This window comes from Neoarius graeffei, chromosome 5 (assembly GCF_027579695.1).
Source record: "Neoarius graeffei isolate fNeoGra1 chromosome 5, fNeoGra1.pri, whole genome shotgun sequence".
Lineage (NCBI taxonomy): Eukaryota > Metazoa > Chordata > Actinopteri > Siluriformes > Ariidae > Neoarius > Neoarius graeffei.
In genome coordinates this window covers 98,597,508-98,620,034 of record NC_083573.1, presented here as the reverse complement: position 1 = coordinate 98,620,034, position 22,527 = coordinate 98,597,508, and the positions used below count along the sequence as shown (strand labels likewise).

The window sequence follows — 22,527 nt, the reverse complement described above, 5'->3', positions numbered from 1 at the left end:
GTTAAGCCAGACGGAGCTCGGTACGCACTGATTTTTTTTTTTGGGGGGGGCAGAATGTCTCCTGTGAGTTAGCTGTAAAGTGACACGCCCTCTGACCGCTTGCCACACCCAGCCTGTGACCCGCGATGCCTCGTCCAACACAGCAGGTCCATCAGACCTTTAGGATATGGCAAGGTTTGCTTTTATACAGAATCCGGAGCTTTAAACCTGATTAAAACGGGGTTTCCGGATGCGATTTGCAGACGAGTTTCTGTGTGAGAGAGAGAGAGAGAAGGAGCAGTGTGAAGGTGAGGAGACCAGCTTGACGCAGTGAGGAGGACACGTGTGCACTTTTATACTCGTGTGTCTGTAGTCATCACATCACACAATCCACGCTGACGTCTCCACGTTGATGTCTCAAGTGTCTACGTTCGTCTAATCCGCCTGTTTCAGCTGACCGTCAGCCAGAAACACACGCCGCCATCTCATTTACTCATCACGTCCTGCTTTACGCAAAACTAACCCCGCTGAGCGACACGATTCTTCCTCAGTTCAAGGGGGTTTTGAAACCAGAGCGCAGACCATCACACTGCCAACCTGAAGATCCTGAAGCTCAGGGCCAGAGCTCGTGAGGCTGGGAGCGAGTGAAATCGCACTCCTCAGCTAAAATAGCTTCAGGGTCAGAATAGTCTTTGGACACGTGATGCGTACATGACGATATCGGGACCTTGGAGTTCTCGGGGTTTATTTTAATCGAGGAAAATGAAGAGTTGTTAGAAGTTATCACACGTGAGTGGAGATAAATTTGTTAGTTCATCTGTGTAAAATCTGAATCTTTTTCCCTCTAAAGCAGCTTTGCGACAGTTAAAAGTGCTGTACGAATACAATTGACTTGAATAAAAAAAAACAAAAAGAACATTAAAAAGCACCACACGCGTGCGCGGGCAACCCACTGAGCGCAAAAAAAAATATCACTCCCGTGAGGGGGTGCCAATACTTTTGGGCGCTGCGTAAGGGAGCACTTCTCTTTCTGTGTGTGTGACTTGTTTACAGTCTGTCACCTCTCTTTCACTTTGTCACGCACGCACTCTTTCTCTCTCGTTTTTCTACTTCTCTCTTTTGTTTTTTTTGTTTTAGTGGAATTCCAGTCCTTGCTTTCTCTTTCGCTTGCGTTCTCACTCGAGCTCCTTCACTCCCATTGGCTCGCTCGCTCTCTGTGCGCCCTCTCTCTCTCTCTCTCTCTCTCTCTCTCTCTCTCTCTCTCTCTCTCTCTCATGTTAAAGTCTGATGTTCAGTGGTGTTAGATAAAGAACCCCACTTGTGACGTGGTGATTTTTACAGAAACGTTTTTCCAGAATGTTCTGCAGAAGACGAGAGAAACGAGCCAGTTGTTTGATCTCCGTGTGTGTGTCCTGCTGAGACGGGCAGGGAGATGGACAAAATGGACAAACTGCCTGTTGGCTTGGGTGTAAATGCAGAGCGGTGTGTTACACGTTTACAGGAAACTTTTGTTCAGCCCACTGCAGAGTGAGAGACGGGGAGAGAGTGGGACAGACAGGAAGAGAGACAGAGAGAGAGAGAGGCAAAAAGAAGCAGAGAGACACAGATTGACAGAAGGGGGAGAGAGAAATAGACAGATCGAGGGGGAGAGACAGACAGAAGGAGAGAAAGAGAGGGAGAGAAAGGGATGAGAGACGGACAGAAGGGGAAGGAAGGGAGAGAGACAGACATAAGAGAAGGAGAGACAGAGGGACAGGAGGGAGGGAGGGATGGACAGACAGGAGGGAGGGATAGACGACAGATGGGCAAGAGGGAGGGACGGACAGGTGGGCGGGAGGGACGGACAGGCAGACAGACGGGAGGGAGGGACAGACAGAAGAGAGGGAGGGACAGACAGATGGACAGAATGGAAGGAGAGACAGATGGACAGAAGGGAAGGAGAGGCAGAAGGACAGACAGACGGGCAAGAGGGAGGGAGGGACAGACAGATGAGAGGGATAGACACAGACAGACAGAAGGGAGGGACAGACAGAAGGGAAGGAGAGATAGATGGGACAGAAGGGAAGGAGAGACAGACGGGACAGAAGGGAAGGAGAGACAGACAGGACAGAAGGGAGGGAGGGACGGACAGAAGAGAGGGAGGGACAGACAGATGGGAGGGAGGGACAGACACACTGACAGACAGACAGAAGGGAGGGACAGACACACTGACAGACAGACAGAAGGGAGGGACAGATGGATGGGAGGGAGGGGCAGATGGATAGGAAGGAGGGACGGACGGACGGACGGGCGGGAGGGAGGGACAGACGGGCGGGAGGGAGGGAGGGACAGGAGGAAGGGAGGGAGGGACAGACAGATGAACAGAAGGGAGGGACAGACAGAAGGGAGGGACAGACACTGATAGACAGATGGGAAGGAGAGACAGACAGAGAAGGGAAGGAGGGAGGGAGAGACAGACAGGCAGAAGGGAGAGAGAGACACACTGACAAGGGGAGAGAGAGAGAGAGAGAGAGAGAGACACACTGACTGAAGGGAGGGAAAGACAGACAGAGAAGGGAGAGACAGAAGGAGAGACACACTGACAGGCAGAAGGAGAGACACACTGACAAGGGAGGGAGAGACAGGCAGGCAGAAGGAGAGACAGAGAGATGACCAGAAGGGGAGGGGGGAGAGAGATACCGACAGGCAGAAGGAGAGAGTACAGGCAGAAGGGGAGAGAGAGAGACAGGCAGGCAGAGAAGGGAAGGAAGGAGAGAGAGACAGACAGAATGGGGGGGAGAGAGAGAGAGAGACACTGACAGAAGGGAGGGAAAGACAGGCAGGCAGAAGGAGAGAGACAGAGAAATGACTAGAAGGGGAGGAGGGAGAGAGAGAGACTGGCAGAAGGAGAAAGACACAGACAGGCAGAAGGAGAGAGACAGACAGGCAGAGGAGGGAGGGAGAGAGAGAGACTGGCAGAAGGAGAAAGACACAGACAGGCAGAAGGAGAGAGACAGACAGGCAGAGGAGGGAGGGAGAGAGAGACAGACAGAAGGGAGGGGGAGAGACAGACAGAAGGGAGAGAGAGACAGAAGGAGAGACAGACAGACAGGCAGAAGGGGGTAGAGATGGACAGATGGAGAGAGACAGACAGACAGACGTTGACTGAGCGTCCTGACCCAGATAAGAGTGAAAGCTCAGCGAGTGCTGCAGTTCAATTTGGGTCGATTTAATTTGGAGCCAAAATGGTCCAATGATTAGTCACTCGATAACGGGGGGGAGAGGAATCCATGAGGGAGCGCTTCATCCAATTTCCTCTCTCTCTCTCTCTCTCTGTGTGCGTGCGTGCTTCATCATCCCCTCCTGCACCATGTGACTTGTTGTTGACTAAAGTTCTGGTGGAGCGACGCCCCTGGGCTTATTGGACCTGTTCCTAATTTTACTCGGGTCTGACGAGCCAATCAGGCGTCTCTCTGAGGACAGGTGACGTAACACCGCCTGCTCCTGGACCCCTGCCAAGCGGCTCGGCACTGCTGCGGTGGAGCTTCCTGATTGGTCGGCTGGCAGCTGGAACGCTTCCAGCTCGAGACGGGGAGCAGGAAGGAAAATAATAACAAATGAGCGAGAGAGAGAGAGCGAGAGAGAGAGAGAGAGAGCGCGAGGTTATCAGGTGTGCTGTGTTGAAGCTCACTGACTGCACTGTATGTCAGGGTTGATTTTGTTTTTATGAGTGTAATAAGGTTCTGCAAGCAAGGGTTCTGTAAATGGTTAATGGTTCTGGTGTTCTAAAGCGGCTGTGCTGTGTCGGGGAATCCCTCTGCTGTAAACACAGTGGACAAAACTCAACGCAAGCGTCCCCATCCGTCTTCTGTTTACTGTAAATAGTGTTTAATAAAACGGGGGCGTGTCTGCTAAACCAATACATGGATATTAAAAGTGAAAATCATGAAAAAAATAAAACCACGGATATTAAAATGTGTGTGTGGAGTTTTACGGTGAAGCGCGGTGGTGGTAGCATTGTGTTTTTGTTTGCTTCCCTCACGAATCCCTTCGAGTAAAAACGAGCTCATGCGTTTTTATGGCGATGTTTGTTGATTGTTTATAAATAACTTCCCCAGCTACAGTGTTGTACGTTTCGGACGTAGCGTGATTGTTTTGCCGGAGCAGGATCGTTAAAAAGTCTTATTCATGTAATAATAATGTAAAATATAATTGCGACCGTTGCATGAGGAGAAAGCGGAGCGCGTGGCGTCCCAGGCCGCCGCGGCGAGCGCTGCTCCTCCCGAGACGTTTAGGACGCGCAGGCAGGTTTGGCTGCAGAGAACTGAAGCAGGGGTTTGTTAAATTTGTGCAAAACCCCTTTAACTGTTTGTTTCTCCTCCTGGAACACGATTGTTGGGCTGCTTTAAATGTGAGGAAAATGACGCGCTACGCGTGTGTGTGCGCGCGCGCGTGTGTGTGTGTGCACGTGTGTATGTGTGCATGTGCGTGTGTGTGTTTTTAAAAACTCAATACTGAAATAATGGCATTTCATTCAGGAAGTGATGCACTCTCCCTATGGACTTTACTTCATCTCTCTCTCTCTCTCTCTCTCTCTCTGTGTTGCTTTTTCTCTGGCTCTTGTCCTCCCTCCCCACTTTCTTTCTTTCTTTCTTTCTTTCTTTCTTTCTTTCTTTCTTTCTTTCTGTCTCATGCTTTCTTTCTTTCTTTCTTTCTTTCTTTTTCTTTCTTTCTTTCTTTCTTTCTGTCTCATGCTTTCTTTCTTTCTTTCTTTCTTTCTTTGTCTCGTGCTTTCTTTCTTTCTTTCTTTCTTTCTTTCTTTCTTTCTTTCTTTCTTTCTTTCTTTCTTTCTTTCTTTCTTTCTGTCTCATGCTTTTCTTTCTTTCTTTCTTTCTTTCTTTCTTTCTTTCTTTCTTTCTTTCTGTCTCTTTCTTTCTTTCTTTCTTTCTTTCTTTCTGTCTCATGCTTTCTTTCTTTCTTTCTTTCTTTCTTTCTTTCTTTCTTTCTTTCTTTCTGTCTCATGCTTTCTTTCTTTCTTTCTTTCTTTCTTTCTTTCTTTCTTTCTTTGTCTCATGCTTTCTTTCTTTCTTTCTTTCTTTCTTTCTTTCTTTCTTTCTTTCTTTTCTTTCTTTCTCTCTCTGGCTGTCTCCTTTCTTTCTTTCTTTCTTTCTTTCTTTGTCTCTCTCTGTCTCTCTCTCTGACTGTCTCTTTCTTTCTTCTCTGCTTCTCTCTGTCTCTTTCTCTCTCTGGCTGTCTCTGTCTCTTTCTCTCTCTCTCTGGCTGTCTCTTTCTTTCTTTCTTTCTTTCTTTCTTTCTTTCTTTCTTTCTTTCTTTCTTTCTTTCTTTCTTTCTTTCTTTCTGTCTCATGCTTTCTTTCTTTCTTTCTTTCTTTCTTTCTTTCTTTCTTTCTTTCTTTTCTTTCTTTCTCTCTCTGGCTGTCTCCTTTCTTTCTTTCTTTCTTTCTTTCTTTCTTTCTTTCTTTCTTTCTTTCTTTCTTTCTTTGTCTCTCTCTCTCTCTGTCTCTCTCTCTGGCTGTCTCTTTCTTTCTTTCTCTGCCTCTCTCTGTCTCTTTCTCTCTCTGGCTCTTTCTTTCTTTCTTTCTTTCTTTCTTTCTTTCTTTCTTTCTTTCTTTCTTTCTGTCTCATGCTTTCTTTCTTTCTTTCTTTCTTTCTTTCTCTCTCTGGCTCTTTCTTTCTTTCTTTCTTTCTTTCTTTCTTTCTTTCTTTGTCTCTCTCTCTCTGTCTCTCTCTCTGGCTGTCTCTTTCTTTCTTTCTCTGCCTCTCTCTGTCTCTTTCTCTCTCTGGCTCTTTCTTTCTTTCTTTCTTTCTTTCTTTCTTTCTTTCTCTGTCTGGCTCTTTCTTTCTTTCTTTCTTTCTTTCTTTCTTTCTTTCTTTCTTTCTTTCTTTCTCTCTCTCTGTCTCTTTCTTTCTCTCTCTGGCTGTCTCTTTCTTTCTCTGTCTTTCTTTCTTTCTTTCTTTCTTTCTTTCTTTCTTTCTTTCTTTCTCTGTTCTTTCTTTCTTTCTTTCTTTCTTTCTTTCTTTCTTTCTCTGTTCTTTCTTTCTTTCTTTCTTTCTTTCTTTCTTTCTTTCTCTGTTCTTTCTTTCTTTCTTTCTTTCTTTCTTTCTCTGTTCTTTCTTTCTTTCTTTCTTTCTTTCTTTCTCTGTTCTTTCTTTCTTTCTTTCTTTCTTTCTTTCTCTGTTCTTTCTTTCTTTCTTTCTTTCTTTCTTTCTGTCTCATGCTTTCTTTCTTTCTTTCTTTCTTTCTTTCTCTCTCTGGCTCTTTCTTTCTTTCTTTCTTTCTTTCTCTGTCTGGCTCTTTCTTTCTTTCTTTCTTTCTTTCTTTCTTTCTTTCTTTCTTTCTTTCTCTCTCTCTGTCTCTTTCTTTCTCTCTCTGGCTGTCTCTTTCTTTCTCTGTCTTTCTTTCTTTCTTTCTTTCTTTCTTTCTTTCTTTCTTTCTTTCTTTCTCTGTTCTTTCTTTCTTTCTTTCTTTCTTTCTTTCTTTCTCTGTTCTTTCTTTCTTTCTTTCTTTCTTTCTTTCTTTCTCTGTTCTTTCTTTCTTTCTTTCTTTCTTTCTTTCTCTGTTCTTTCTTTCTTTCTTTCTTTCTTTCTTTCTTTCTTTCTTTCTTTCTATCTGTCTGGCTGTCTCTTTGTTTCTCTCTCTCTCTCTCTCTCTCTCTCTCTCTCTGTTGCTTTTTCTCTGGCTCTTGTCCTCCCTCCCCACTTCTTTCTGTCTCATGCTTTCTTTCTTTCTCTCTTTCTCTTTTGCTCTCTCATTCATTCTTTGTCTCTCGATCTGTCTGTCTGTCTGTTCTTTCTTTCTCTCTGTCTCTTTCTTTCTCTCTCTCTCTTTCTGGCTGTCTCTTTGTTTCTCTGTGTCTCTCTTCCTCCCTCGCGCTCTCTCTCTCTCTCTCTCTCTCTCTCTCTCTCTCTCTCTCATTAGATACGAAAGAAAGACGGCTGTGATGTGTTCAGGTTTGATCTTGAGCTCACACTGCGCTACACTCCGCCTGAAGCGCTCTGCGTGTTCAGTTCCAGGCGTTTAGATTCCCGGAGCGTGACGTGACGTTATGAGGAGTTCTGTCAAAAGGTTTTTTCCCTCGGCGACGTCTAAATGAAACCTCACGCACTCCCAGGAAACTGAATGGAATAAAATAAAAAGAGTAACATCCGATCAAAAGTCTGCGGATTCAAAACTCGGTGTATTTGTGCAGAACGACGTCGTTAAAACAACTCCATGCTTACATGCACGACTGTGATTAGTGAACAGGACGTGCGGTTTGTTCCCAATCCCAGCAGGCTTTATTTCATTATCGGGGTAAAGGTTCGTTCTTTCATTTATTGCAGTATTTTTAATAAATTGTTTTGCAGTGTCCAGAGTTTTCATCGTCTGAGTGTGGGTTTGTACAACCCCGATTCCAAAAAAGTTGGGACAAAGTACAAATTGTAAATAAAAACGGAATGCAATGATGTGGAAGTTTCAAAATTCCATATTTTATTCAGAATAGAACATAGATGACATATCAAATGTTTAAACTGAGAAAATGTCTCATTTAAAGAGAAAAATTAGGTGATTTTTAATTTCATGACAACAACACATCTCAAAAAAGTTGGGACAAGGCCATGTTTACCACTGTGAGACATCCCCTTTTCTCTTTACAACAGTCTGTAAACGTCTGGGGACTGAGGAGACAAGGTGCTCAAGTTTAGGGATAGGAATGTTAACCCATTCTTGTCTAATGTAGGATTCTAGTTGCTCAACTGTCTTCGGTCTTTTTTGTCGTATCTTCCGTTTTATGATGTGCCAAATGTTTTCTATGGGTGAAAGATCTGGACTGCAGGCTGGCCAGTTCAGTACCCGGACCCTTCTTCTACGCAGCCATGATGCTGTAATTGATGCAGTATGCGGTTTGGCATTGTCATGTTGGAAAATGCAAGGTCTTCCCTGAAAGAGACGTCGTCTGGATGAGAGCATATGTTGCTCTAGAACCTGGATATACCTTTCAGCATTGATGGTGTCTTTCCAGATGTGTAAGCTGCCCATGCCACACGCACTAATGCAACCCCATACCATCAGAGATGCAGGCTTCTGAACTGAGCGCTGATAACAACTTGGGTCGTCCTTCTCCTCTTTAGTCCGAATGACACGGCGTCCCTGATTTCCATAAAGAACTTCAAATTTTGATTCGTCTGACCACAGAACAGTTTTCCACTTTGCCACAGTCCATTTTAAATGAGCCTTGGCCCAGAGAAGACGTCTGCGCTTCTGGATCATGTTTAGATACGGCTTCTTCTTTGAACTATAGAGTTTTAGCTGGCAACGGCGGATGGCACGGTGAATTGTGTTCACAGATAATGTTCTCTGGAAATATTCCTGAGCCCATTTTGTGATTTCCAATACAGAAGCATGCCTGTATGTGATGCAGTGCCGTCTAAGGGCCCGAAGATCACGGGCACCCAGTATGGTTTTCCGGCCTTGACCCTTACGCACAGAGATTCTTCCAGATTCTCTGAATCTTTTGATGATATTATGCACTGTAGATGATGATATGTTCAAACTCTTTGCAGTTTTACACTGTTGAACTCCTTTCTGATATTGCTCCACTATTTGTTGGCGCAGAATTAGGGGGATTGGTGATCCTCTTCCCATCTTTACTTCTGAGAGCCGCTGCCACTCCAAGATGCTCTTTTTATACCCAGTCATGTTAATGACCTATTGCCAATTGACCTAATGAGTTGCAATTTGGTCCTCCAGCTGTTCCTTTTTTGTACCTTTAACTTTTCCAGCCTCTTATTGCCCCTGTCCCAACTTTTTTGAGATGTGTTGCTGTCATGAAATTTCAAATGAGCCAATATTTGGCATGAAATTTCAAAATGTCTCACTTTCGACATTTGATATGTTGTCTATGTTCTATTGTGAATACAATATCAGTTTTTGAGATTTGTAAATTATTGCATTCAGTTTTTATTTACAATTTGTACTTTGTCCCAACTTTTTTGGAATCGGGGTTGTAGTTTCCTCCGGAGCAAGCTGCATTTTAGGTCACATGACTACAAGATTTACAATTGCAAAAGTTTAGGCACGCCTGACCAAATCATCTATATTTTATTTTTTGCCGTGAAAAGCATTTCTAGGCTCCATCAGAAAAGCGTTTGCTCTGTCATCTGGAGATTGTGAGTTTGAATCCCAATGATGTCACAGCTGTCTGTGGCTGGGAGCTCAAGTGAGCAAAATTGGCCGTACTCTCAGGCAGGGAGGAGTGGTGTACTCTGTCTCCCCTGTCGGTTACAGCGACATTAGCCGATCACAGGCATGTATACGGGAGTGGGCGGATTGCGCTTTCCTCTGAGTGTGTTACACCGTCTCTTAAGGTTTGAAAAGATGCAATCGGCTAGTGCCTCACAGGTCGCGTGTGATGACCTTTGCTCTCCCTGGTTGGTAGGTGTCATGTGATGAGCGAGACCTGTCTAGTGGGTGGGATTTGGCCGTGACTAAATGAGGGAGAAAATTTGCAGGGGGAGGAGTTTCAGTTGTCCATCCCTCTATGTGTCTTTCTGAAATTTTCACTAGTGTGATCTCTCGAATGACTGGCTTGATGTCAAGGTCACAGCAAGGTCAGATAGTTCTTCTTCAACAGCGTATAGCCAGTATCTCACTGGGCTGCGACAGCTTGCGAACGTCATTCGCAAGAGAGTTTCAAAAGTGTCTTGAAACATTCGCGGGGCTTCTCAATTTCTTCGCACGTTTCACTCCTTCGCCGCTGAAATTTTGACCATGTTCAGAAAATTCGTGCGACAAAATTTATCTCAAAATAGCCGCAAACGCGTCGCTGGTGTCGCAAAGCCGTCGCGAACCCTTCTCAAGTCAGTTTCCGTAAGACAGGAAGTTCGAGTTCTTCAGCCGGTATCTCACTGGGCTGCGACGGCCTGCAACTATTTGGAGACACAACAATTGCGATAAAATATGCGAATATCAATTCATTGCGATTTCAAGTGAAAATTGTCACTAATTCGCATATTTTATTGCAATTGTTGTGTCTCCAACTAGTCACGGGCTGTCGCAGCCCAGTGAGATACTACCTTATGCTTCCTGTATGAAGTGTATTTTAAGGGTAGCTCAGGCATACGCTTGAGTAACAAGAAGGAAGGGACTTGTTGGTAATGAAGGCATCGCTGTTGACGCGGTTAGCGTCGAGTTCGACTTGTTTTAGAACAGCTTCCTGCAGGTGTGTTTTTCTTTTCCACTTTAAAGGTGCGAGAGCCAAAATGGTTCCTTTCGTATTAACATGAATAATGTGGAACAGTATGTAGAAATTCATCTCATCTCGTTATCTGTAGCCGCTTTATCCTGTTCTGCAGGGTCGCAGGCAAGCTGGAGCCTATCCCAGCTGACTACGGGCGAAAGGCGGGGTACACCCTGGACAAGTCGCCAGGTCATCACAGGGCTGACACATAGACACAGACAACCATTCACACTCACATTCACACCTACGCTCAATTTAGAGTCACCAGTTAACCTAACCTGCATGTCTTTGGACTGTGGGGGAAACCGGAGCACCCGGAGGAAACCCACGCGGACACGGGGAGAACATGCAAACTCCGCACAGAAAGGCCCTCGCCGGCCACGGGGCTCGAACCCAGGACCTTCTTGCTGTGAGGCGACAGCGCTAACCACTACACCACCGTGCCGCCCCTATGTAGAAATTATTTTTTTTAAAAAAAGTGTGTAGTAGGTAGCTTGGGGGAAAAAAATTACTTCGGAAACCTGCTTTCCAGTCCAGAATGTGTGTTTTGCGTTTGGACTGGCCTGTTGTCTATCGTTTTATGGACACGCCCCCAATGCTTCTTCACATCCCTGAGAGCTGTGACTCGGCTTTCGAGCTGTTGAAGGTCTTGAAGCGAGATGGCCTTTCGATTTCATAAAATTGGTGAAACTGAGTTCCGTCTGAAATGTGGTCAGTGTGATAGATGTTGATTTCTGTAATATCTCACAAAATATCAGGCCGTTCTGTTCTGTGGCTGGGAAGTTATTTATCGCTGAGCGCCGATATTTATTAGTTTGATATTTCCTGCGTTTCCTTTCCTTCGAATATAACACAACGTCTTCTCGCTTTCTTTCCGTTACTGGAGTCGCTCTTTCACGTTTCATTCGCACACTCGCGTCCTCCATTTTTCTCTCCTGTTTCAAATCCGTATCCGACAATGCCTTGCGCGAACGGGGAAAGCCCACCACGTGATGCGATGCATGACGTAGTATCTTGTATCGGGTCATGGTGAAGCAGGAAAAAATAGCCGAGAATTTAGGGCCACGTGGAGATAAATTCATAAATATTTTATTTTAAACTAATAAAATTGGACGTCTGTGATTCGAATTCAGTAGGTTTTGGTCACGAAACAAAAATAATTGAGTGTCGGGAGGGAAAAATCTTTTTATGACCTAGACTTGAAAAATCTGAAAGGCAGTACAGCTTTGTGTTCTGGGGGCGGAGCTTTGGGTGGAAGTGAGTCGAAAAGTCATTCATATATTATGCAATTCGGTCAATTTTCCCACCAAAGAAGCAACTTGCAAATGATGGCACTTGGCCAGGGGTGCACAAACTTTTTTTTTTTTTTTAAGCTTTACAGATTTGATCATTTTAAACTCGGACTTGGTTTCGGCTTTAGATAAGAGTGAGCGAGCTTCCTGGAGTGACTTTGTACCGAATTCCTGTCGGATTCACGAAAACATTCGCCCCAAGATATTTTTGCGAGCGATTGATTTGATTTGATTTGATTTATTTTCCTGACGTCGTCATGGTGAGGAAACCGTGACGCATGAGCTCGTCTGCGTGAGGAGATATTTATTGAGGAGCAGGTCGTGTCATACGGCGCCGCGACGTGACGCCGGACTTGTTTGTTTCGGTTGAGAACATCTCGCGGACTCTCCGGAACATTCTGAGAGCCCGGGACGTGATCAGGACGATCCGTCATCAATAACCGCCCTCTTAGCGTCGTGAACTTTTCCCTGACTGCCATCTTCCAACCTTTAGTTTAGTGTTGATGAATGGGGTTGAAGATGAGATCGGAAGCTGAGCAGAACAGATCCGTGTGTGTGTGGAGCTGTAATGTATTACACACACACACACACACACACACACACACACACACACACACAGAGTATTCATAAGCAGCAGAAGGTTATTTCGAGCGTAATTAAATCACTGAATTATCCGCGGCGAACGCACCGAGACAGTGATGTATACCCCACACGCATCTGTTGATAAATGGATGGCGTGTGATGATATGTTTTGGCACCCCTCTGACCTGCTACTTCGATGCATGTTGCAATTTTATCCCTGACTGTCGCTGTAAGGAATTTGATCCATGCTGCTGCTGTTCCAGGACTCTGAGTCGTGCGATTTAGTTTTCAAGTCGAGACGATCCCTGAAGCTGTACGTTTTGCAGTTTCGTTGCGTTAATTATCGATCGTGAGTTCGAACAGTTCTTACAGTACGCATTTGTCACTCGAAAGACCCTGCGATTCCAAGTCGTCCTTCTTGTGCTGTCCGTATCAGTCTAGTTTATTTTAATTGAAGAAAATAATAAACCCCGGAGTGAAACACGTCACTCCGATGTCCGACGTGTCTCCCGGTCGCGAAAGCTCAGACAAAAAGGTTTATAAACGCATTGATTTCTACTGCATGCTCACAAATCAAGATGGTCTAGGAGAGCGAACTGGTCCAGGAGCTCCGAAGGATCATATCAATGACCTGAAGAAGAGTTTAACGGGTTTCGCTTGCTACCGAGTGAACGGGACTAATCCGTATTGCTCTACCGAACCTACGTGGTTTGTCTGAAGTCTACATCAAGAAACTACGACGCTAGCGCTAGATATCGAAGTCACTTTTTTACTACACGTATATGATGTACGCATCTCGGCCTTCAGTTCTGCGACGTCCTTGATGATGTGATTTGTAAAATGTCTTCTTGAGCGTGCAACAATGTTGCGGTCGTTAAGAGACTCGTGCACCTTCAGTACGCTCGCGTATAATCACTCGGAGTTGATATAAGATGTGTAAAGGCGTCCAGTTACCACTTAGCATCCTGACAGGACGTTAATTAGCCATCTAGAGTTACCCCATGGGAAAGTGTTAGCTTAGCCGAGTAGCACTCCTCGCCTTTGAGTAGAGAGTCAGTCCGATCCCTCAGTAAAATTCTCAGCAGGTTCTCCAGTCGGATTAAACCCAAGCGGCTGCTCGGGTCTTTTCGCAGCCGGGTTTTGTGCACATCTCTGTTCGCTGTTTGAAGGAGTTCGTCCTCGCCACTGCACTCTGCCTTGTTCTCTCAGGATCGAGATCTACAGCCGGGTTTCTGTACAGCGGCTTTGTGGAAAGGTTTTGCGCCACCGGTGCAGTTGAGGGTAGATCTGTTACCTCACAGCTCCAGCATCCCTGGTTCGATCCCGAGCTCCGGTTGCTGCCTGTGAGGAGGGTCACACGGGTTTCTTCTGGGTTCTCTGGTTTCCTCCGATGTCCCAAAAACATGCTTATGGTTAAAAGCGTGGCATGAAGGAATGCAGATGATATTTTAGCAGAAAGGTTTCACCATGCAAATGAAAATGTTATGGAATCACGAGGCGGGTCACTGGGCAGTTGTGAGGGGAAATGGAAGTGAATAGCGAGGCAGTTGTGAGGGGAAATGGAGGCCGTTGTGGGGGGAAATGGCTGTGAATTGCGAGGTGGTTCTTGGGGGGGAAATGGAGGCTAATTTTGAGGCGGTTGTGGGGGGAAATTGAGTCAAAGTGCGAGGCGGTTCTTGGGGGAAATTGAGGGGAATTGCGAGGCGGTTGTGGGGGGAAATGGAGGCAGTTGTGGGGGGGAATGGAGGCGAATTGTGAGGCGGTTGTGGGGGGAAATGGAGGCAGTTGTAGGGGAAATGGAGGCGAATTGCGAGGCAGTTCTGGAGGGGAATTGCAAGGTGGTTCTGCAGGGAAATGAAGGCGAATTGCAAGGCAGTTGTGGGGGGAAATGGAGGCGGTTGTGGGGGGAATGGAGGCGGTTGTGGGGGGGAATGGAGGCGGTTGTGGGGGGAAATGGGGGCGAATTGCGAGGCGGTTGTGGGGGGAAATGGGGGCGATTTGCGAGGCAGTTGTGGGGGGGAAATGAAGGCGAATTGCAAGGTGGTTGTGAGGGGAAATGGAGGTGAATTGCCTGGTGGTTCTTGGGGGAAACGGAGGCAAATCGCGAGGCAGTTGTGGGGGGGGAAGTTGAGGTGAGGCAGTTGCAGGGGGGGAGTTGAGGCCAATCACAAGACGGTTGTGGGAGGAAATGGAGGCAAATCGCGAGGCGGTTGTGGGGGGAAGTTGAGGCGAATCACGAGGTGGTTGAGGGGGGAAGTTGAGGAGAATCGTGAGGTGGTTGCGGGTGGAAGTTGAGGCGAATCGCAGGGGGAAGTTGAGGTGGTTGCAGGGGGAAGTTGAGGCGAATCGTGAGGCGGTTGCGGGGGGGGAGTTGAGGCGAATTGCGAGGGGGGGAGTTGAGGCAAATCGCGAGGCGGTTGCGTGGGGGAGTTGAGGCGAATCGCGAGGCGGTTTCGTGGGGGAGTTGAGGCGAATCGTGAGGCGGTTGGGGGGGTTGAGGCGAATCGCGAGGCGGTTGCGTGGGGGAGTTGAGGCGAATCGCGAGGCGGTTGCGGGGGGGGAGTTGAGGCGAATCGCGAGGCGGTTGGGGGGGGAGTTGAGGCGAATCGCGAGGCGGTTGGGGGGGAGTTGAGGCGAATCGCGAGGCGGTTGCGGGGGGGGAGTTGAGGCGAATCGCGAGGCGGTTGCGGGGGGGGGGGGAGTTGAGGCGAATCGCGAGGCGGTTGCGGGGGGGGAGTTGAGGCGAATCGCGAGGCGGTTGGGGGGGAGTTGAGGCGAATCGCGAGGCGGTTGGGGGGGAGTTGAGGCGAATCGCGAGGCGGTTGGGGGGAGTTGAGGCGAATCGCGAGGCGGTTGCGGGGGGAGTTGAGGCGAATTGCGAGGCGGTTGCGGGGGGGAGTTGAGGCGAATTGCGAGGCGGTTGCGGGGGGGTGGAGTTGAGGCGAGGCGATCGTGGGGGAAATTGGATTGTTTGTCATCGCTATGTGAATCAACATTTTATTGGTGGTGAAGAAACGAATGTGTGTGTCGGAACGTAAGTGTGTGTTTGGATGCGACAGTGCGTCTCTCCGCATCTCCTCACTCATATAAACCCCAATGGAAAGAGGTGATATGGCAAGCCCTTTTTTTGTTTGTTTTTTTTGTAAAGTGTGTGTGTGTCTTTTGACTCCATGTTGTGTGTGTAACCTGTGTCTCTTTCCTGCTGATATCTCCACCTTCATGGGAAGGAAGTTGAGTGCTGATCTTTTTTTAGATCTGAAGCTAGCCATAGATAAGGGGCGTGTGTTTTCAACATCCACTGATATAAACCTTAATGAGGAGGCAGTTCGGAGTGTGTTTCAGGGTGGATGCAGATGTGTTGGGAGAGGAGCTGAGAGCATACAGTAGCCTTTCATGGCGAGGTGTGTGGAGAGCCTCTCTGGCTGCCCCCTTCAGTCCAGGGCTCTTTTTAAATGTTAATTCTTGCTTTCCGCTTCTCTCTCTCTCTCTCTCTCTCTCTCTCTCTCTCTCTCTGCCTCCGTATCCGGCTGTCCTCATCCCCCCTCTGAACAGCCAGTCGTTGTGTGAAGGCCAAGTGTGATAGCTCCTCATCGTGCTGTGTCTCTTCCTGTCTCTGTAATGTCACCGTTTCACAAAACCCTTATACACGTGGACGGTTACGTTTAATCAGCCTGCACCTGAGTCACTGCTGCACCACAGAAGTGAATTTTAATACGACTTTACCGCGACGTTCTCGTCACGTTGTCAGAGTCGGGAGTTAAAGGGTTAACACAGGTGCCGATGTGCACGAGTTTCGATGTCGTGCCACAGTAATACGGGAGACGCCTGAAAATAAAGCGTCAGATCAAGAATCCGCAAGGGCACGTGAGCGGGCTTCGAATTCTCAACCTTCTGGATGAATCGGCAGCTCAGAACTTTGAGGATAAAAGTAACGTTTGCGTCAATTGAGGAGCCGATCAGCCAAGACGTGTTTGGTTTTTTTTGTATTTGTGCTACAGCGACAAAACTAAAGTAAGGGACGATGACGGCTACCGGTTTAGCATGGCGTAAGTCACACTTCGAGGCGCTCTGTAAACTCGGAGCTTACTTCACCAGATGGTCATATGTTCAATCCTCTTTTGATAAGTTGTTCAGAAAGAATCGAGGATGCTTTTAAAAAAAACTAAGGTCAGTAAATTACAGCAGTAGGAAGTTTTCAGAGCAGAGAACCAGCGCCCTGGTGACTCCTGTGCTCTTGTCTCATTGTGTAAAAGCTTTATTTGCTCTTCCCCTTCAGGATCAGCTCTCCAGACAGCGGACTGCACTCGTCCTCAGCCCCGGGGAGCACGGACCCGTTCAGCGAGGAGCCCGTCCACAAACTCTGGGACGAACTGGGCCAACTCGGCCTCCCGCACGACATCAACGTGCAGTCCTTATTCGACCCCACTGGTAAGAACTCGCCGCAGAACGGAAACCGAACCCCCACTGAGTGAAGGATGTGACGAGTCCAGGGACTGTTCGTTCAATCGGATCAAAATACAGGATTTATTTTCTTCTGGGCTTCTTGAAACCGTGCACCACATTAATACATTGAATCTTTGGCTTTTCCGTTACGCTTCGACGTTCCTACCATCTCTGACAAAGTTGTTCAAGTTCATATTATCACGTAATATCATACGGACACGACTGTTTTACTGGGAAATTCACCGCTCGTGTTTTTCATCCGGGACATGGAGAACCAAAACCGTGGCATTAAATCTCTATACGTCACTCGTGAGGATCTCGATGAATCGTTTTAATAAATTTGTGGACTTTTTGTTTGTGAATTCGTGTCGATATAATAAAAAGAAAATCACACATCGACTTGAAGACACGAAGTTTATCTTCTCATCTGAAATGCATCGCGGATCTGAATGACACATTTAAATAATATTTCCTGGTGTTGAGTGGTATATCAGATATATTCCATTCAGCTAGCATGATACTGAACGAGTCGAAGATGAGTAGCTGAATGGAATATATCTGATATACCGCGGAAAAAAAAAGCCAGTCAATATTATTATTATTATTATTATTATTATTATTATACATACACTCTCTTCCAGTTTCTCGATGTCCGTTGATATGTTTTTCTCTTGTAATCGGAGGGGAACTGTCAGGGTCTTCTAGTCCTTCAGAGAAGCCCAAACATATCAGCATTTCAAATGTTCTATTTAATTTCTTTCTTTCTTTCATAATTTCATGATAATTATTGACTTCGAATTCTAATTTGGCCTCATTTTCTATCAAATGTGCTTCAGAAATGAAAGGGTAACTGTCCTGAAAACATTAAAATCGAGTTATCCAATGAGATTGTTTTGTTTGTTGTGTCTAGGCTGAGAAGAGTTTAGAGCTGCTCACTCATTGGTTAGGACTTCATTGCTGGGACAGAAGGCCGTGGCAGTGTATGTTTATGTCAGAAGTGATAGATGAATTAACCAATCAGATTTTGGTTTATAGTGGGAGGGATAAAAAATCTATCGCCCTCAGCCTTCTTGAAGGCCAACGTGAGCTTAACCGCACGTCCGTGCTGTCAGCGCAGCAGTGAAGTCACCTTCCAGCCGGTGTAGCGTTCATCAGTAGTGTTGGCGAATGCTAATAAAGCGGTCAAGCTAGTGCTATCTATCGAGAGCAAGTAGCCCAGGCTAACGACCGAGAAACTAAGATTTCTGTCTCCAGAATCTTGTTCCACACTGTACGCTCGCTACAGTATTTTTCACTCAGACTTAAGGCTTCGTTTCCCTGTGTACCATAATTTACTGAGTTACTTTTAAAATCAACATCGACAGCTGCACACAACGGCGCGACCTGGCAGCCTGCCGCTAATCCCTTACTAAATCCTTTACCCTGTTGCTGTTTTGGTGTCTGGCTCAGTTTTGGCTGAGCTCAAGTCCCAGCTCTAATAGTCACGGTTCACCACTGCTTGTAAATGTGTGTGCAGATTACACTACTGTTCAAAAGTTTGGGGTCACCCAGACAATTTTGTGTTTTCCATGAAAAGTCACACTTTTATTTCCCACCATAAGTTGTAAAATGAATAGAAAATATAGTCAAGACCTTTTTCTGGCCATTTTGAGCATTTAATCGACCCCACAAATGTGATGCTCCAGAAACTCAGGCCCACTTTACACGGGGACGGTCTGAAACAAAAACACAAAAGTCCGTTTTCGTTCTCACTTTTTTCCGCGTCTACACGACCGTTTTCAAGGAGGAAATCTGCGTCTATACGGTGACGCATAAATGTGTGGAATTCAATTGGATGTGCATGCCAGGCGGCTAGGTGGTGCTGTGAAAGACCGCCGCTATGTCTGCACGCATGCGCAACGTCTTCCGTCTTGTCTGATCTGCACGTCTGCGCCGCGAAAACTTTGACTACTCTGGCTATGGTAAGTAAGAAAGTAAGTAAAAAAGTAAGAGCATGCTATACCCGCCTCTGTTCATTAACGGTATATGTGCAGATTCGGTATAGATGTTCGAAGGACTCCTGGACGTTTATTAAAGCTGCCAGAGCAGCTTGAAGGTCCGTTGGATCGATGTAATCAGACATGCTCTTACTTTTTTACTTACTTTCTTACTTCCCAGGCTGGCATGTACAGTATATGACATATGTATGACGTAAACGCGTACCCGACGTGAGCAGATCCGAGCGGAGTTTGGCGTATTGGGTAGTTTAGACGGATATGCAACGGGCTGTTTTTAACTTATCCACTCTGGAAGGTGTTTTCAATTTTTTCCGTTTTTCAGCCTCGGAAACGCCGTCCCCGTGTAGACGAAAGGCACTTCCGATAAAATATTTAGTCGTTTTTACCCGACAGCGTCCTCGTGTAAACGGGCCCTAAAGAGCTCAACTGTTTTCAGCTGTGCTAACATGATTGTACAAGGGTTTTCTAATCATCCATTAGCCTTCTGAGGCAATGAGCAAACACATTGTACCATTAGAACACTGGAGTGAGAGTTGCTGGAAATGGGCCTCTATACACCTATGGAGATATTGCACCAAAAACCAGACATTTGCAGCTAGAATAGTCATTTACCACATTAGCAATGTATAGAGTGGATTTCTGATTAGTTTAAAGTGATCTTCATCTTCAAAAATAAGGACATTTCAAAGTGACCCCAAACTTTTGAACGGTAGTGTATCTAATGAAGTTTTGGGAGCCTTTCGGGTCTTCAAAGCATCTTTCACTTTCCTGGCAAACAAAGAAATGCTTGTGCGCATGCACAGCAGAAAACTTTCTCATTGGATATTCACATCAGCTGCGACGTGAGGCGGTCTTGACAACCACGCAATATCGTAAACCATTCAACGCTCATTCTCCATTGGGTAGAGTGATATAATACATGTAGGATAAGCGATATGCTAACAATATCGCATGCTATCAAACCAAATGAGTGAAACCTGCTAGAAGGGAATAGAACACGTTTTTATTCCATCGAAAAAGTGTCCTGGATGTCTAATAATTCCTGATATTTCACTCCCAGTGCTTTCCCTCTGACTGGACGCGCGTTGGCAAAACGGCGAACCGGTTCAAAATTAAACTTCGTTTCATTCACTTGCGTTTTTTTTGTGTGGATGTGTCCATGTAATATCAAGAACATTATATGATTGTGTGAAGAAATGAAGTTTAATGAAATATTTTCACTCGTTCACTTCTCTGACTCATGATGTACAGTATATAATCACCACTCGAAGATAAACTTCATTTCTTCACGCCACCGTGTAATATCCTCGATATATTGGCCTCCAGGAGAAAAAAAAATTCTTAATATTACCTTACATTAATGGCATTTAGCAGACGCTCGTATCCAGAGCAATGTACTGTACAGCACATCCGGAGCAGGTGGGGGTTCGGTGCCGCCTTCAAGGGCACTTCAGCCATTCCTGCTGGTCCAGGGAATGGAACTGGCGACCTTTTGATCCCAAAGCTGCTTCTCTAACCATTAGGCCATGGCTTCCCCGATTATTTTTATAAAGATTTTTTTTTGTTTTCTATAAATCACTTTACTTCTTCAGGTTGATTTCTGTTGTCTGTATGACACTAATGCTGTGTTCACACTGATACCGGTACGAAAGTGGTATAACTGTATCGATACAAAGTATAGCGGTACAGTTTAGTGCATCTGTCCACACTAGCGAGAAATGTTTGCGGTTTTCTTTCACGGTAGTTGAAATGCGCGTGCGCGAAATGTTTCCGTGGTTACCGAGTAACTTCCTTCCGAGAATATGGCGGATGAAACAGCGTGTGTGCTTTTTGTTGTCAGTGTACAGTCTGTATTTCTGGTGGTCATTTATTCAGTCGAATCGTATAAAACGCGCGAGGCAGTTGAGAAAGAAAGAAACAAACGAATCTCCGTTCTTCGCTATTTTATTCAGCGAAGACATCGATTGAGGTGTGTGACTTTGCGCTTGCGCATTATATTTGTATCGATACAGAGCCGCTTCATCTGTCCACACTACAGCGAAGCGCTACAGTACTGATACTGTACCGGTACGAAACCCATACATTTGTGGGTTTCATACCGATACAGTTATACCGCTACAGTACCGGTATAGTTGCTAGTGTGGACAGGTGTTGCAGTACGAAAGTAGTTTCGTATCGGTACAAAACCCCTAGTGTGGACAGGGTATAAGATACTTATTTTTGTTTCTCATCTTTCATCTCCAAGCCATCCTTACCAAGGGTGCCAATAATTCTGGAATCAACCACTGGGTGCTTATTAAATTACATCTTTAGTATCACTGATTTTTTTTTTTTTTTAGACATTATTGGACGTGTACAACCCCGATTCCAAAAAAGTTGGGACAAAGTACAAATTGTAAATAAAAACGGAATGCAATGATGTGGAAGTTTCAAAATTCCATATTTTATTCAGAATAGAACATAGATGACATATCAAATGTTTAAACTGAGAAAATGTATCATTTAAAGAGAAAAATTAGGGGATTTTAAATTTCATGACAACAATACATCTCAAAAAAGTTGGGACAAGGCCATGTTTCCCACTGTGAGACATCCCCTTTTCTCTTTACAACAGTCTGTAAACATCTGGGGACTGAGGAGACAAGTTGCTCAAGTTTAGGGATAGGAATGTTAACCCATTCTTGTCTAATGTAGGATTCTAGTTGCTCAACTGTCTTAGGTCTTTTTTGTCGTATCTTCCGTTTTATGATGCGCCAAATGTTTTCTATGGGTGAAAGATCTGGACTGCAGGCTGGCCAGTTCAGTACCCGGACCCTTCTTCTACACAGCCATGATGCTGTAATTGATGCAGTATGTGGTTTGGCATTGTCATGTTGGAAAATGCAAGGTCTTCCCTGAAAGAGACGTCGTCTGGATGGGAGCATATGTTGCTCTAGAACCTGGATATACCTTTCAGCATTGATGGTGTCTTTCCAGATGTGTAAGCTGCCCATGCCACACGCACAAATGCAACCCCATACCATCAGAGATGCAGGCTTCTGAACTGAGCGCCGATAACAACTTGGGTCGTCCTTCTCCTCTTTAGTCCGAATGACACGGCGTCCCTGATTTCCATAAAGAACTTCAAATTTTGATTCGTCTGACCACAGAACAGTTTTCCACTTTGCCACAGTCCATTTTAAATGAGCCTTGGCCCAGAGAAGACGTCTGCGCTTCTGGATCGTGTTTAGATACGGCTTCTTCTTTGAACTATAGAGTTTTAGCTGGCAACGGCGGATGGCACGGTGAATTGTGTTCACAGATAATGTTCTCTGGAAATATTCCTGAGCCCATTTTGTGATTTCCAATACAGAAGCATGCCTGTATGTGATGCAGTGCCGTCTAAGGGCCCAAAGATCACGGGCACCCAGTATGGTTTTCCAGCCTTGACCCTTACGCACAGAGATTCTTCCAGATTCTCTGAATCTTTTGATGATATTATGCACTGTAGATGATGATATGTTCAAACTCTTTGCAATTTTACACTGTCGAACTCCTTTCTGATATTGCTCCACTATTTGTCGGCACAGAATTAGGGGGATTGGTGATCCTCTTCCCATCTTTACTTCTGAGAGCCGCTGCCACTCCAAGATGCTCTTTTTATACCCAGTCATGTTAATGACCTATTGCCAATTGACCTAATGAGTTGCAATTTGTTCCTCCAGCTGTTCCTTTTTTGTACCTTTAACTTTTCCAGCCTCTTATTGCCCCTGTCCCAACTTTTTTGAGATGTGTTGCTGTCATGAAATTTCAAATGAGCTAATATTTGGCATGAAATTTCAAAATGTCTCACTTTCGACATTTGATATGTTGTCTATGTTCTATTGTGAATACAATATCAGGTTTTCAGATTTGTAAATTATTGCATTCCATTTTTATTTACAATTTGTACTTTGTCCCAACTTTTTTGGAATCGGGGTTGTAATATTGTAGAGTGAAACGTTCTTGTTTTTATAATTGAATAAATTTCCGGTGC

The 22,527-nt window shown here is 45.5% G+C and overlaps 1 protein-coding gene across 10 annotated transcripts in view; it reads left to right on the top strand.

The window, feature by feature from the left end:
- Positions 1 to 22,527, top strand: part of kmt2ca (lysine (K)-specific methyltransferase 2Ca) — a 308,052-nt gene that overhangs the window by 37,410 nt on the left and 248,115 nt on the right. For all 10 annotated transcript variants that reach the window (XM_060922565.1, XM_060922568.1, XM_060922566.1 and 7 more), the window contains exon 4: positions 16,349 to 16,500. In XM_060922565.1, coding sequence (XP_060778548.1) covers positions 16,349 to 16,500 — 152 coding nt within the window. The remainder of the gene's footprint in view (positions 1 to 16,348; positions 16,501 to 22,527) is intronic.